Raw genomic sequence first — 15,171 nt, 5'->3', positions numbered from 1 at the left:
ATAGATTGGTAAAATAGAGATATATGTACAGTACATACAAACCCAATCAAGGAACAGAAGTCAGTATACAGTGTAAGGTAATATGAAAATATTGTCAAAACATTAGATAATGTTTTTTTTATTATTGCTTTATTAGTTGATGTTCAAAAGAAAAAAGGAAAACATTTATTTTATTCAAATTTAATTTAAAATGTCTTCATTTATTTCCTGTTTTGTAATCTTATTTTTCAAAATAGCCTGATTTATTTTTTCAGGGAAGATATTTAAAACGGGAAATGTGACACATAATGTCCAAATATGACCAGACTCTCGCACAAATAAATTTTTTTTAAAATAAGTACATACAATGAAAGTCCCCATGTTTAGTTCATGCGCTTTCAGAACATAGACAGTTAAGGAAATCCGTGGTTTCACCACGGATGTGTAATGACGTCTGTCTTCTGTTTTACGACCTCCGCTGCCTGTTCACGGCATCTACATTCTGTGGGATTGGTGCTGGACGAAGAAGAAGAAGTTGCCAGCATGGCGTTTACGTTGTACACTCTTCTCCAGACTGCTATTCTATGCACGAATGCAATCGCTGTGTTGCATGAAGAAAGGTTTCTAAGCAAGTGTAAGTATTCTGCCATGTTTTATACAACATACATTCAATTAAAATCACTAACGTTAGCTAGATTCGTTTAGCATGGTAAAATGCTAAACGAATCTAGCTAACGTTAGTTGTGTAACGTCAACGTACACTAAGCTAACTAGTTAACAACATGAGTCAGTATAGCGTAAGTAAGTTACACAGGCAGCTGTGTAACTTACTTACGCTATACTGACTCCTGTTGAGATTTCCAGAGAGAAAATGTGCAGAATAAGATGACTTTGTTTCTATTCAATAGAGGTAATCAAAAATTAAAGGGGAAAATTGGCTGTTAAAATAATATTCTGTACAAATGTTGCTGTCATGCTTTCTTTTCTCCTCTAACTAATTGCTGCCTCCTCCTGTTTGCTTTGTCCTCACTATATTTTGCCCCCTTTCCTCCCTTCTAGTTGGCTGGGGCGTTGACCATGGGGTTGGAGGTTTTGGGGATGATCCAGGAATCAAAGCCCAGATTCTCACCCTCATTCGCTCGGTCAGGACTGTCATGAGAGGTATATCCCAATTTCCCTTAGAAGAAAACAAAAATAAAACCGGTTCGAGCAAATGTTGGGTGGATGTCATATTTGGTATCCTTTTGGAAATGTTCAGACACTGATCTCAATGAATGCCCGACTTCCTTGTACATACACTGCACACGATTCCTCACAGTAACACGGTTTTCTTTAACCCCTTCTTCCAGTTAACATAATAAACCGCACTTCTCACGTGCATCGGTGTTTTGTTTTTGTTTTTTAAGAACTTTCATAGATAAAAAGGGTTTGAAATCAGCAAAATGATTGTTTTAAATCAGGAAGTATCTAATCCTAGAATTTGTGAACTTAAACCAAACGTTTGGTACTTGACAGTTTTTGTTACTGTGCAACAGATACATTTGGCTCCGTACTCAAACCGTGCTGCAAACGTCTGATAGCCAGCCCTAATACTTAAGACTTAGAGCTTTTAGGATGACTCCTGCAAAAAAATAGAAATTTCCAGCATCAGTTTTAGTAAGAATACAGTATAAATGACAATATAATGATAACATCAATAATAGTAATTATAATAATAACAATAGGAACTTTTGGCCATAAAAAGACATTTACCATAAATTACCAGTCAAAGTGTTAGTGTTGAGGCAAGTGTCCAGGTAGTTACGTGAGTCCAGGTGTGTGTGGGTATGTACTGTCCTCTCTGCCCTATTCTTCCCCCCCAATGCCAGGAGGGACAAAGGAGTCCTTGAGCCTGCTAACTTTTAGTTTCTTTTGTTTTCACAGTGCCTTTGATAATAGTGAATTCGGCCTGCATTGTCCTGTTGTTACTGTTCGGTTGACAGCGGGACGCCGAGGGCCGGCATGAAAAAAATGAAGCCAGAGGACTAGACGCATGGCAAGGAAAAACCACAAACACACCCAGTAATATCCGTCATTCAGAGAGTTCTGCCTTTGCCAGTCATCAGCAGGGTGGAGATGTCTGCCCATGGGGTTGGCATGGAAAGGGAGAAACCTAAAAAAATCAACATGCAGGTGCTCGCATCCAAAGAGAAGGAGAGTTGACCCGTCACTCGGTTGAAAGTATTATACGGCTGGTGTGGACTTAACACCGGGACTAACACTAACCTAACCTGCTCATCAGTGTGACACAAAAAGGACAACATGACAATAATGCTTTGTCGTAACGCTACACTTGATGAAGATTCTGTCATCATCCAAAACCTTTGTGCTGTGCTCGCCTTTTTTGGCTTCGTTTTCACAGATTAAGACAAAAGGATTTGTTTACATGTTTCAGTTGTATCGTGTTACAAATGAGAAACTTGTTGTCAGCCCTAGGGCTGGACAATGTGTAAGTATTTATTATATGCTATTGCATTTTTATCCGAAGGTAAAGCGACCATTTTTTACATACATTTGGAAGTTTCCTAAACCAGGTAAAAAAAAAATACACGTTTTTTTTTAAGGCTGTTAATTTGTATTTTAGACTTAAGTGTGATTATGTATTGTTTTGTCCTGAAATGGATATACTCTAAAACAAAACAACGAACATTGGGTGGGGAAATTACATTTACAGGAAATGTAATCAAATTGTTAAGTTAACAAAATGTGAAAAAGTCCAGTTCCATAACTGCAGATTAATATGATGAACAATGTCTTCTGTACCAAAACAGCTAAGTTGCTAAAAGTTTTCACTTAAAAGGGGTTAGTTGAACATTATGTCAAGACGTACACACCTGGGATTGGGTCAGGTGTGTGGGATCTAGATTTTAGGCAATATTGCTGAACAGCTCAAAACAATGCACCTTTTTTTTCCCAATGCCACAAACATCACTGTAATGGTACTGGGATGTTTTTTTTGTCTTAAAATAAATGTATTAGTCGATGATATTCTTTGTATTGTCTCTGTTTTTACTATATACAAATAAAAAAGGTAGCTATTACTAAAATACATTTCAAACAATCCCCTTCATCCTGTTTGCAGCAGAACCTTAACTTTCATTTTGGCTAAATAACAGTACTTTAACTTGTATACGATACTGCAATATGCCTCCATTTGTGTTTTGTGTAACTATTTCCATATTTCTCTTGGCTCCATGTTCTTCCATCTATCCCTGCTCAACTGCATTAATAATCCCCATATGTTGTGAATTATCACCATTTTCTCCCCCGCTAAGCTCCACAAACATTTTTATTAACACTGGTGTAGTTTTGCTTCTAAATATGTGAGTGGGGAAAGGGGATCTGCTGGAATTAGAAGCATATGTTTATCAGGGAGATTTGCACTGTAAAGCCACTTTGATCTGTGATTAGTCCGAGTTTAGCTGTGGGTTCACAGTACACTCTGTAAGCGATCACACACGCTGCATGTGCACTTCACAGGTCAGGGGGTGGGGTGTACGGCTTCTGACAAATCATTCCAATGTGTTTTGACCGGTTAATTTTAGGGATTTAAAGATGCACAATTTGTCATTTGTTTAAGTTTAATGAGTTTTAATTACAAAAAGACAAGTTCAACATTTGAAAACTAGATATTTTTCTTAACATAGATGATGAATCACATGTACAATTTAAAGGAATAAACTGATGGTTTGAGACTGCACACCCTAAAATGATGTCCATCGGAACAATAAAGATAGCTACTTCAAATTCCGAAAAAAAGTTGAAATGAAAAATGAATCGACATTTTCAGTGCATGTTAATGTTATTTACTGACACAATTGTGGAAAGACAAATATAAGTGCTTCTTAATTGCAGTTTATGTTCACAGCAATAGCCAAGGACCAACGAAAGCACCAAAAGAGAGAAACCAAAAAAGTAAAAGAGGTTGGTAAAAGAAAAGAAAAAAACAAATGAAATCCAAAACGGTCCATTAAAGCAATAGTGTTTTAATCAGAAGGGAATTTTTAAAAAAATGATACTGATTTAGATGGTTTGTCTGAACAAAGACATTTATAGTGTGAGATTAATTTTCCAACGTCATGTTTGTTTTTTTACAGTCGATGAGCTGCACAATATTTGTGCCAAAACCAAAACTGAGAACTAAAAAACAACATTGGGAAACCGTGTTATTCACTTGAGGTAGCCTACATTGAAAGAGGATTTGATCAGTGTGGTCTGGCATCCTGCAGAGAGAAGGTTTTTATCATTTTGATAATACCTCCCCTCATATTAAATCTATCGGAATGCCCTGAAAGACCCACTAATGCGATACATCTGTTAGTTGTTAGTAAATGGGAACCATATGGGTCATTCTATGAAAATGGTGGCTTTTGGAACAGACAACTTTAAAAAAATGTAAGTCTTTTTTTTATACCAAAATTTAAAGTCAGATAATAGTTAACCTCTTAACTTTATAAATCAACTTAAATGACAGCTTAAAGTATTTTGATTTTTTTACTTCATTACATAAAAAAATGCTTGTGCTGCCTTTTTGTCACTGGTGTTACCTATATTTTAGATGACAATTCAGGCTTTCCAGAATGTAATTTGACGATTTAATTTGCATACATAATCAAAGATAGAAAAAGTTAATGTTATATTAAGAAATTGTCTTGATTAGTAATAATTTACTTTAAACAGGTATGTTTACAGTTCTGTTGTGTGACATTTTTCTATTTCCACCATTGGGTTTTTTGTTGTAAAATTAGAATTAATTGAGGTTGAGTGATCAAAATTAAACGATCATATCCTTAAGATGCTTACTAATGAATGCAGTAACATTTAGGTAGATACAAAACACATATTTTATGAAACTGGGCAACTCTGATGCCAGAACACCAATTTTGCCATACAGTAACACCAGTGACACAAAGTAACACCAGTGACGCAATGTGAAACCAAGGACATAACATAAGATTATTTCAAACGATTATTTTCAATTTATTAGTGATATTTAACATTACAAATAATTTCAGGTTCCATACCATGTGTTCATTTAATATGAACAATAAAATGAAGGCTATTGGTCAGATTAAGACCGAAAGATGAAGCCTATTGACTTTTAAAACAACATTGTCCACTAGACACTAGATGTGCACTAGAACATTAAAACACTAACACTGAACGTAAACTAAAACTGTATTCCCAACAGCACTGATATGAACATTTTGTATGCAATAGAACATATGTTCATGGAACATTTCCTATACTAACTGTTCTTCACTTTTACTTGAGATATGTCTTTGCCATGTTATTGTGTTGCGTTTATCTGTTATCATCTCCTAGCCAATCTCCATTGCTTTCTAGCCACTTATGGCTTCTTCACTAGTAGCCAGTTCACATCTGCCACTTTTTACACATTCAGGTGCTCCTCCAAGTACTTCCAGATATTGTGGTCAATCTGGACTGATCTTTTGTTCACTGGCAGCGGCTCTGGCATCAGACAAACAATCTGGTCATCTCCATAAGTGTTGATATCATCCCTTGGGCTTGGCCAGTAGAACTTGTTGACTCCATTCCTGTGCATGCACTTAACTCTCACATTATGTTCTTCGACCTCCAGTATAATGCCAGGGTATGGTTGTTCGTCATAGCTCACAATGCACCACTGTCCACTGTGGTGAGACTCAATGACATCTGGACGAAGTGGAGCTGAGGTACCCGGGTTGATGACACCTGGTGGATGTGGAGGTGAGAGATCACGGCCATTAGCCAACATTGTCAGGAGGCTGACTTCTTGGAGTCCATAACATGGACAATCCCACACGCCTTCCGCTGCTTGGCAGAGACAACTTATGTCTCTATATTTTAGGATGCCAGGTGTGATACATATCACTTGGTGCATTCGCATGGTTCCTTTTATGGTTACCAGAGGTACCCCAGACATCATCTGTGCCTTTCTTTCCACCTCTTCCTCGCTGACATAATACAACTGTATTTGACTGCCAGAGTTCCTCAACTCCTGATAGAAAGACATTGCATCAGTAATGTCTCTCCCACGGCGGACTAAGAGGTCGGCTGACCTCTTTAATGAACCCCCCACTCCATCCGGAGCACCCTTTCCGTGACTGGCCTCGAAAAAGTTCCACGCCGTCCCCTGGAAGCCCTTTTTGTAAGGTTCCGTGCAAATCATGTAAAAGTTGGCCTTCTGTTTATATTGTGTGGCTGGACCATCACTAAAGAAGTGAAGGTGTTGCACGGCAGGGTACTGGTGTTTTATCATGTCCAGGATGGGGTCCAGGTGAGCCCATATGGCTGCTGGATCATGCCTTCTGCTGGGTGAGATGGTGCAGAAGGAGATCGGGGGCTCTTCCCCTACATAGAGAACACCAGTGTGAAGCGTCACTTGCTTGTGTGACCCCCCGAAGTGAACTGACTGGATTTCTGATGCATACTTGCAAGTGAAGTTTTCACTAAAGTCTATATGGATCAGGCAATCATTGGTCAGGTTTTCCCTCAGGGTCCGGTAGATTTTGTACTGCCATCGGATGTTGAACAGATGTCTCCTGAATGTAAAGAGCCTAGTTTGGAATTATTCATTAGAATAATAAAAAAAAACATATATGTTTTTTTTTATTATTCTAATGAATAAGTGATTAAGTGGTTAAGGTTAACCCTCTTATCTGATTATAACATTATAATAATAATAATAATAATAATAATAGAGAGAAGAGAAATGTATCAAAAAAGAGAGCGTCATTAAAAAAGTTTTTTCTTTTAACGATTTTATGTTTTGTTTTATTTTGTATCTGTTCTGAGCTGCAGGTGGGAGCACTAAAGGACTGGAGGTCTAAAACCTACTTTACACCAGCGAAGAAGAAAACGTCAACAGGAAGCAAGAGTAGCATCTGCTGCCGCTAAAAGGTTAGCTAGCAGTGCAGTGTGCGAACTTTCTAAATATTTAAACTTTATTCCGTTATGGTGCCGTTTGTGCAATTAAAACCGCAACATGTTGTATCAGCAATGAAGTCGCTCAGTGTGCGCTAATGAAAGGTTTTAGTTCCCAGCTAAATGAACGCCATTTTAGCTTTTACCATCCATGCATGTGATATTTCAGCTTTTTAGACTAACGTAACAGTACGTAATGGAATGGAACGTAGTAGCGTTTGACAAGCATTAGTTAGCTCATTGTAATTAGTTTGACATGTGTTTGGCCAGTAAGTATCCATTAACAGTTCAGTTGATAAAAACCAGTGCAATTAAAACAAGAACCAATGAATAAGGACTATAAAAGCAATACCATGATGTTGTAGCGTTAGTGATGCTGTCAGAGCACCCCTTCATTTTAATCTTCAAATCCTTAAAACCACCAACAACCCTTTATCTTTACAGCTTAAAATATCTTCTGTATCTGTGTTCCAACTTTCCACTGAAGCTCTACATTGCTTACACTGGGCTAACTATTCATTTTTCACAGCAGACATTTTGACTTGTGATACTTGGTAACAGCACAGGTGTTGTTAATGACAGTAACAATGGCTGCATCTCAGGCATGCTGGGTAACTAGCATGGTTTCCTGGGTTACTAACTGGAATGTAGCCATCGTTAATGTTTTTGGTACACCTGTGTATATGCTGCTGTGACAATTGTTTTTTTGTTATAGAAAAGGCCTACAACATAAGCTTTCATATTTGTATGGCTTCACCAGAGCATCATATAGAAATAAATGTATCTTTTTATACACGTTTCCCTTAAAATTCCCCATTGGGAAATCTTTGAGGAGATTTGAGACAATTTGTGATCTCCAGCTTTATATCAGGATCAAGGGGTTTATATCAACATGGGGTGACTGTAAACTATTGAGAACATAGTAAACCCTTTCTCTTTCTACAGGGGTTTTGTTGGAATGTTGCAGGGATGCTCTCAGCCCAGGGGACTGGATATCTACTACTAGGCCTGTATGAATTAGGCTTCACGTTAATAATATCCTTATCTTTTCTGTTCCCTTTTCCAATTGTTCTTGCTGTTTGCCTCTTCAGGTCACAATTTAACGAAAGAACCTGAATAAACCCTTAATTGTGGTTATTAATAAATACAAAAATCATATATATTACAATGAAGTCACATAAAAAACTAAATACTACAGACACAGCAGAGGTCAGTGTTTAAGAGTTGTGAAGTTACAGCCCTGATTTCCCTTTAACAACTGCACACTACACACACACACACACACACACAAACACACATCCACACATCCACACATGCAGAAAAACAAGCTTATTCTCAGCTCGGAACTTTCATCAGCGCGGTTTCCTGTTATTAGTTGAACTAAACACAAATAGCTTGTGTGTGTGTGTGTGTGTGTATTTTGGGGGGTATTAAGAGCATTAATTGTACCATCACATTGATAACTACATGACAGAAATCCAAGCATGTCTAAATAATAGGGGATCACAGAGTCAAATATCAGTAAAATACAATCCCAAAATCTGTGTTGTAGGCAGGAAGCCATCAATTCTGGGGACAAACCGGTCAATAATCCTCTCATTCTGTCTTGATGTAGGTTTGAACAACACAGTAATCTGATCAATTCTGCCACTACCTATGTGAATTATGATTATGGATCTCTAATCTCTAAAATAATACATTATTATGAAAGAATAAGCTTTTTTAAAACTGACTAAAGCTCCATTTACTGTGGACCTTGGTCATATTTAGCAGTTTAGAAAATCCTAATCGGAGGCTGCACTCCAAGCAGCTCTGTCCTAACAGCATGTTGGTGGCTGCACGTTTTATGTTCATTCAATGTAAATGAAAGTAAAACTACAGCAACCAAATGGAAGGGAGGATTATTATTACACTTTTCATATGAGTGAATTTCTGTCAACAGTGTTGCAAAATCTGTTATGTTGTGAATTGTAAGTGTCCAACACTGTTTTTAAGAGTGTCAGATTAAATTATTGTCCAAAGCAGGACATCGGTGTCAGCATGCCCACAAGCCGCTGCATCTCTACAAGCTGCAAAACATTTTCCGAGCCTCGGGTCTCGTTCACCACTTCCTCCTCTGCAGGTCTTCGGCATGGCGGGCCGACGGACTCTGAAGGCGGTGCTCATCGACCTGAGTGGAACTTTACATATAGAAGACGCAGCAGTGCCCGGGGCGCAGGACGCTCTGAACAGGTAGGGAACCCCCCCCCAATCCAGAATGGAGGGGCTAGAGTCACTGCATGAATGAAATTGAAGTGACCAATGAAGCAAAGTCTCTGGAAATCTTCTGGTATCTTTGCGTCATTCATTTTGTTATTTCAGATTTATGTGAATCCTGAATGTGCTTTTAGTTGTAAGATGTTTGCTTCTGTGTTCTGGTGCTGCCAGGTTACGGCAGGCGTCCGTAGCTGTGAAGTTTGTGACCAACACAACTAAAGAGAGTAAGAGGAGCTTACTGGCACGACTGCAACATCTCAACTTTGACCTCCAGGTAAAAGCATCAAAAGCCATATTTAACTCAACGCATGCCTTACTGTAATGGTTAAGTTTTAAATTCCCATGAGGGGATTTCAAAAAAAAAAAAAAAAAAGATTAACACAAAAATGATTGTTTTGCTGTTTTTGACCTTGGGAGGGGCTACCTTTTTTTTCCTGAATTCAGGAAAAAGAGATCTTCACTTCACTGAGTGCAGCGAGGAGTTTGTTAGAGCAGAAACAACACAGACCGCTGCTGTTGGTGGAGGACAGCGCACTGGAAGATTTCACTGGTACAGAGCTGTGTGTGTGTGTGTGTGTGTGTGTGTGTTTCTTGATTCTATTTTCAATTCTTTTGAATATCATTTGTTTTAGCGACCATAGCAAACAACCTAAAAATATAATTAAAAAAAGAACTTAGATTTTGTTACCTCGAGATATGTTATTATTGTTTGTCAGTATTGTTGGAATTGTTTATTACTCTGCTAATCAGTGCTGTCAGCTGATTTTCCTTGTATTACTATTTCAATCTGTCTATAATTCAGTGTCAACAAAAACCTACCTCTTAAGTTTTATACATGAATCTGTACTTATTAGTACTTCATAAATGACTTGCTAATTAAAACAAAACATAGCAAGGTAGAAAGTGATTGACTTATCCTACTGCCTGTACGTCTTTCCATTTCCAGGTATTGACACATCAGAGCCAAACGCTGTTGTCATCGGACTCGCTCCGAATCACTTCGACTACCAAACGCTCAACAAGGCTTTTAGGTGGTTAACTCATTCATACGACTCATTCTTCTGTGAATCACAGAACATTTGGCTTCCAATTATTGTGAGGTTTTCCTTATGTTCCAGTCTAGTTTTTCTCACTGGTATGAGAAACCAAAATCAAGTATCTAATTTGCCTTTCATTTTTTCCTACTGTGATCTGATTCTTAAAGAGTAGGTAAAAATCATCTCTAACTTGCTTCTTTTACCAGTTTAAAATGCAGAGTCTATAGCCGCTCATTGACTAAGTAGTCACAAGAACGTAGCTATAGGAATAGTCACTTCTAGACTTCTAGTAGTTCTACTAACTACTCTGCTCCAAAACCGTTTTTTCCAATTGCAGTCGCACTGGCCAAGTGGCCATAGGAAGTGGTAGGAGGGGTGACGCAAGCACAGCAACGGTCTTTATTGAGTTAAAATCAGAAAACAAATACACCAAAAAAGTATGCCCTAAATCTAATGTACTGTATATAGCCAATGTCATAATTAAACAAGTCCCTCAAAGAGAAACGGGTCTCTCTCTCTCCCGCCTCTGCCTGCTGCAGTGTGTGTGTGTGTGTGTGTGTGTGTGTGTGTGTGTGTGTGTGTGTGTTTGTGTGTGTGTGTGTGTGTGTGTGTGTGTGTGTGTGTGTGTGTGTTGCTTGTGGAGTTTAACTCCGACAAGACAGTTACCCACAGGTTCCCGTTGATCTTATGATGGACCAAAAGATCTGGCAATGGCGAAATAAAAGCCTCTTATTCACGGAGCGGTCTGAGGTGCTTACAGCGGGGTCTCCGGGCATTACTGGCTGAGCAACGAGCTAGCGGCCCCTACAGGCGCTAGCTGGCTGTTGCATCACTTTATGGAACTTCTCAATTCCGAAAACTTTTAGGCAAAGTGTCAGTTCGGCAACGATTTTTGCAATACTGCCTATATTCAAAATCTAAAAATCATTTCTCGCCTAAGACGTTCTTTGGAAGTGAATTTAGTGACGAATAAGATGGTGAAAATTGTTTAAATTGTCTCGTTGTTGGTCTGTCTGTACGGGAAACCCGGCTCTCGTTACCCTAGGTTGCTATGCGGAAAAGGAAACAGTGAAAAGACTCTGCCCTGAAAAAGGAGCTGAAAGAGTTACAGGAACTTAAAAATCCCCAAATTGTTCCAGTCGGAACACGTGGAAAATAGGGTTCTAGGAATGTTATGTTCTAGGAACTGCCAAAATCCCTCCGGTCGGAAAGCAGCTATTAATAGAACAGTACCAAAGTCAGTCAACTAAAAATGCAAACTAAACGTTGTAGTACTTCCCTTCTTTATGCTTTTTTATTATATTTGGTGAAGCCTGTTAATCAAGTGTATTCTTCCCCTAGAATGATTCTGGATGGAGCGCCGCTCATCGCCATCCATAAGGCCCGGTACTACAAACGTAAGGATGGTTTGGCCCTTGGCCCCGGGCCCTTTGTAACGGGACTTGAGTACGCCACCGACTGCAACGCTACTGTGGTGGGAAAGCCGGAACGGACGTTTTTCACACAGGTTAGAAATGTATACTTAAACTACGTGTTTCCACCTTTTGACTGAAGGACGAAAAGAGAAGAGGCGTTTGTATTTATATCAAACATTTAAAAACACATTGCTTCTTGAAATCCAACTCTAGATATGATAAGTGTTTGTTGAGCAACTGTAGAGTTCATTTTAGCAAGTCAGATTTCTGTATTTCTTGTGTGAGTTTTGTTTTGGTTTTTGGTATTGTCTGAACTGATTTCATGGTTATGACACTTGAATAACCTCTAAACAAGACCTCATTTTCTTTGGCTGCTTCCTTCAAATAGGCTCTGTCTGATATAGGATGTAGCCCCAATGAAGCTCTCATGATAGGCGATGTGAGTATCTTGTCAATTGTGATTAATTAAGAGTCTGGAGAGACTTAATTTTCAATACTTGATAACAATATTAATACGCTTGTAGAAAAATCTCTCTGTTGGAACTTCCTTCCCAAATAAAATAAAATTTCATTAGGTAGTAAATCTACAAACAACTTATAACCATTTGCACAGCAGCCTGTGCACATGAGTGTAGTAACATGTACACTTTCTTAAAAGTTGGTTTGCTGTGGTTTGTGTCCCGTTGCTGTTTTAGGATGCCAGAGATGATGTGGGCGGGGCTCAGAACGCAGGAATGATGGGAATTCTGGTCAGAACCGGTAAGAAAAACGACGTCCTCCAATTTATTCTCATCCCTCAGCAGTTTCTGTTGTTTCTCTTTTCCTTCCACTTCTTCCTTTTCCTTTCTCTACCTTAACTTCCCTGACAGCAGCACATTGACCAGAAATTGTGGTTCTTTTTTTGTCTCTTCCTCATCTCTCCATCTTCTTCTTCCACTGTAATGTCTTCCTTATGTTATACATGTCATGGTATTTTCCCTTGGATCTCATTAGCTACAGTAAATACTGATCCAATTATTACAAGGTATATGCAGGAATCCTACGTTTATTTTTAATTAGACCCTTTACATATATACTGTATTTTAAGACTTCTTAGAATTATAACCGGTTACATAAGCAACACACAGGTACTTGCATTTGCTATACATTGATTGTAAGATAGCACAACAATTAGTTTATTGTTAAGTTTTATCAATACAACATAATTCAGATAGATGGGGTGCATAAGCTTAAGAGAATACATTTAGTGAGTAACCCAATGCAAGGTTTAGTAGCAAGAGTATTATCAGAAATACACGACAGCTAGAAACAATTCTGTTTTTTTGGGGTTGTTAATCAATTCCAATGATTGATTCTTTTTACATCTACAAAGCCCTCTATTATTTATTATTATGTATGCCTGTATTTTCCTGTAAATTTCCAGTGTGTTTGCAGAGTCCTAAAAATGATTAAAAGTTGAACAACAATTACAACAATTTGGGCCCTTAAAAAGTCCTAAATGTCATTATTTGAGGTATTAAATTGTGTTTTCAATATGTTTATTTGTCAAAAGTAGTAATAGTATGATATGCTATATAAGTAATATGCTAAACTCTACATGGATTTAGTCATTGTGGAGGTGTGTAATGGGAATCTGTGTAAAATAGTTACCTTAGTCCTTCTAGATTCTACGTCATTTGAAAAGGACGTACAGTACATTGCGCACTCACTGGCATAGTATATTATGAAGTATTTAATTGCACGCTATACTATGACTATGTATTATGCCTTTGTATTTCTTACATTCTATGCAATTATTAAATTCACACAAACTTAAACATACAACCTACTTGGCAAATATTGAAATCAAAATTGCAAAAAGACATTTCAATATGTTTCTAAGGACCCAAATTGTCACTAAGTTAAATGTATCAACTTTTGAAGACTTTGTGGACATCCTCTGTTCTAATTATTATTGTTTTTGTGGTTGATAGGATTTCACTTTTTCTCCTGCCAGGTAAATACAGAGAAGGAGATGAGAATAAAATCAACCCTCCTCCCCACCTGACATGTGACAGTTTCCCTGAAGCTGTTGAACACATCCTGAAGAACCTGCTATAAGATAGAAGGAACAACACAAATCTACAGTTTCACTCATTTTCTTATAGAATCGCCTGTTGTCAATGTTATGGCCTATTGGTGTTTTAACAATGGAGGGAGGGAAGTTATTGAATTATTTCTCTCATCCTAGACATCCAAAAGTTTTCCCCTTATCCCCTCAGCACGATTAAGGAAAAATAACCATCTTGTAATCTTCCAAAGTCAAAAAAAGTAAATTTCCATAAATAGTCCATAATGTCCGTAATGTCTCAGATTAATTATGTTATGTGAAAGGAACAAGCATGCATTTCAACAGTCCCCACCATCTGTTGTCACAAGAACACATTTTGTCATGTACAAATATAAGTTTGAATGAATAAATATATATAAAAATACTATTGATACATGAGGTTGTGATGTGTGTGAGCAAAAATAAGTTATTTTATAAAGCCCTAATAAAGATAATTGGTCTTTATTCTGATTTCCTGACATACTATACAATGGCTTTTTGAGTATTTTTATTTATTACATATTACAGGGACATAAATAACAATGACTTGCTGCCATTTTTATGATTTTTTTTATGACATACTATAATATGACTTTTTGACATAAAGACATTACTTCATGATTTTTTCGACAGTAATAGTATGAGTTTTTCAACATACTAAACAAAGACTTTTGTTTAATATACTATTTTTTGTCAACATACTATATAATGACTTTTTTCAACATGCTGTACATTTATTCCACAATACTATTACTTTATTTCGACGTGCAACCTTTTTCTGACATACTATATACTGTGACTTTTTTTTAAAGTTTGTAGACCCTTTTTAGAGATGTGTACATTCCACGATTGTTTTAGTCGTGCAACAGAAAGCTCAGATTAGACATGGAGGAGATCTGTGTAAAGTTTAACCCTAGTACACTCCACAGAAATACATATATAAATATATGTGTGTATATACACTGTATATATAATATATATATATATGTAAAGTATGGTGAAAAAGTGATAAAAAAGTCAAAGTATAGTATGACAATAAAATACATAGTATAGTATGCCAAAATAAGTAATAAGAAGTAATAGTATAGTATGTTGTAAAAAAATGATTAAAAGTCGTAGTAAGTTGAAAAAAGTTATGAAAAAATCATAGTATAGTATGTTGAAAATAATGATAAAAAGTCATAGTGTTGTGGTTTGGGGTTTTTGTTGGGTTTGTTTTCCTGTTTTTGCCTCCCTGTGAATGTCTCAGTGTTTTCCCCGGTCCCGTGTGTCTGATCTGTCTCCTGTTCCCGGTAAGCGTCTGTATGTTCTGTTTCCTGTTTTATTTGGTAGTCAGCTTCCTGTCTGGTCTTGTCTTGTCTGGCTTCACTTTGTTTGTCTGATTGTCCTGCCCTGCCCTAATGTTGTTCACCTGATGTCTCACCTGTTC

General features: G+C 37.4%; 2 protein-coding genes across 5 annotated transcripts; both read left to right on the top strand.

Moving 5' to 3' along the window:
* Positions 1–461: 461 nt before the first annotated feature.
* ier3ip1 (immediate early response 3 interacting protein 1) lies at positions 462–2,108 on the top strand. Its single transcript, XM_032540267.1, has 3 exons — positions 462–613; positions 1,039–1,140; positions 1,903–2,108. Exons 1-3 carry the CDS (start codon positions 523–525, stop codon positions 1,956–1,958), a joined length of 249 nt encoding a protein of 82 aa, XP_032396158.1. The 5' UTR covers positions 462–522; the 3' UTR covers positions 1,959–2,108.
* Positions 2,109–6,769: 4,661 nt separating this feature from the next.
* On the top strand, positions 6,770–14,042 carry hdhd2 (haloacid dehalogenase-like hydrolase domain containing 2). Of its 4 annotated transcripts, XM_032540114.1 has the most exons (10): positions 6,872–6,921; positions 7,891–7,955; positions 9,068–9,177; positions 9,373–9,475; positions 9,646–9,751; positions 10,148–10,232; positions 11,580–11,745; positions 12,042–12,092; positions 12,349–12,412; positions 13,650–14,042. In XM_032540114.1, the coding sequence occupies exons 3-10, from the start codon at positions 9,077–9,079 to the stop codon at positions 13,751–13,753; spliced, it is 780 nt and encodes a 259-aa protein (XP_032396005.1). In that variant the 5' UTR covers positions 6,872–6,921; positions 7,891–7,955; positions 9,068–9,076; the 3' UTR covers positions 13,754–14,042. The 4 variants fall into 4 exon arrangements, with proteins under 4 accessions (XP_032396003.1, XP_032396004.1, XP_032396006.1 ...); XM_032540112.1 differs by lacking the exon at positions 7,891–7,955 and having other exon boundaries at positions 6,770–6,921; XM_032540113.1 differs by lacking the exon at positions 7,891–7,955 and having other exon boundaries at positions 6,820–6,918; positions 9,066–9,177.
* Positions 14,043–15,171: the final 1,129 nt, after the last annotated feature.

This window comes from Etheostoma spectabile, chromosome 16 (genome assembly GCF_008692095.1).
Source record: "Etheostoma spectabile isolate EspeVRDwgs_2016 chromosome 16, UIUC_Espe_1.0, whole genome shotgun sequence".
Taxonomy (NCBI): domain Eukaryota; kingdom Metazoa; phylum Chordata; class Actinopteri; order Perciformes; family Percidae; genus Etheostoma; species Etheostoma spectabile.
Note: the sequence above shows the minus strand (reverse complement) of the source record. Positions and strands in the feature narration are given on the sequence as shown.

Bases quoted from the DNA above. Each gene is read 5' to 3' on its own strand.
- hdhd2 (XM_032540112.1), top strand. From the start codon at position 9,077: ATGGCGGGCCGACGGACTCTGAAGGCGGTGCTCATCGACCTGAGTGGA. The intron at 9,476-9,645 runs GTAAAAGCATCA...TCCTGAATTCAG, and splicing joins ATCTCAACTTTGACCTCCAG to GAAAAAGAGATCTTCACTTC. The intron at 9,752-10,147 runs GTACAGAGCTGT...TTCCATTTCCAG, and splicing joins CGCACTGGAAGATTTCACTG to GTATTGACACATCAGAGCCA.
- ier3ip1 (XM_032540267.1), top strand. From the start codon at position 523: ATGGCGTTTACGTTGTACACTCTTCTCCAGACTGCTATTCTATGCACG. The intron at 614-1,038 runs GTAAGTATTCTG...CCTCCCTTCTAG, and splicing joins AGAAAGGTTTCTAAGCAAGT to TTGGCTGGGGCGTTGACCAT. The intron at 1,141-1,902 runs GTATATCCCAAT...TTGTTTTCACAG, and splicing joins GGTCAGGACTGTCATGAGAG to TGCCTTTGATAATAGTGAAT.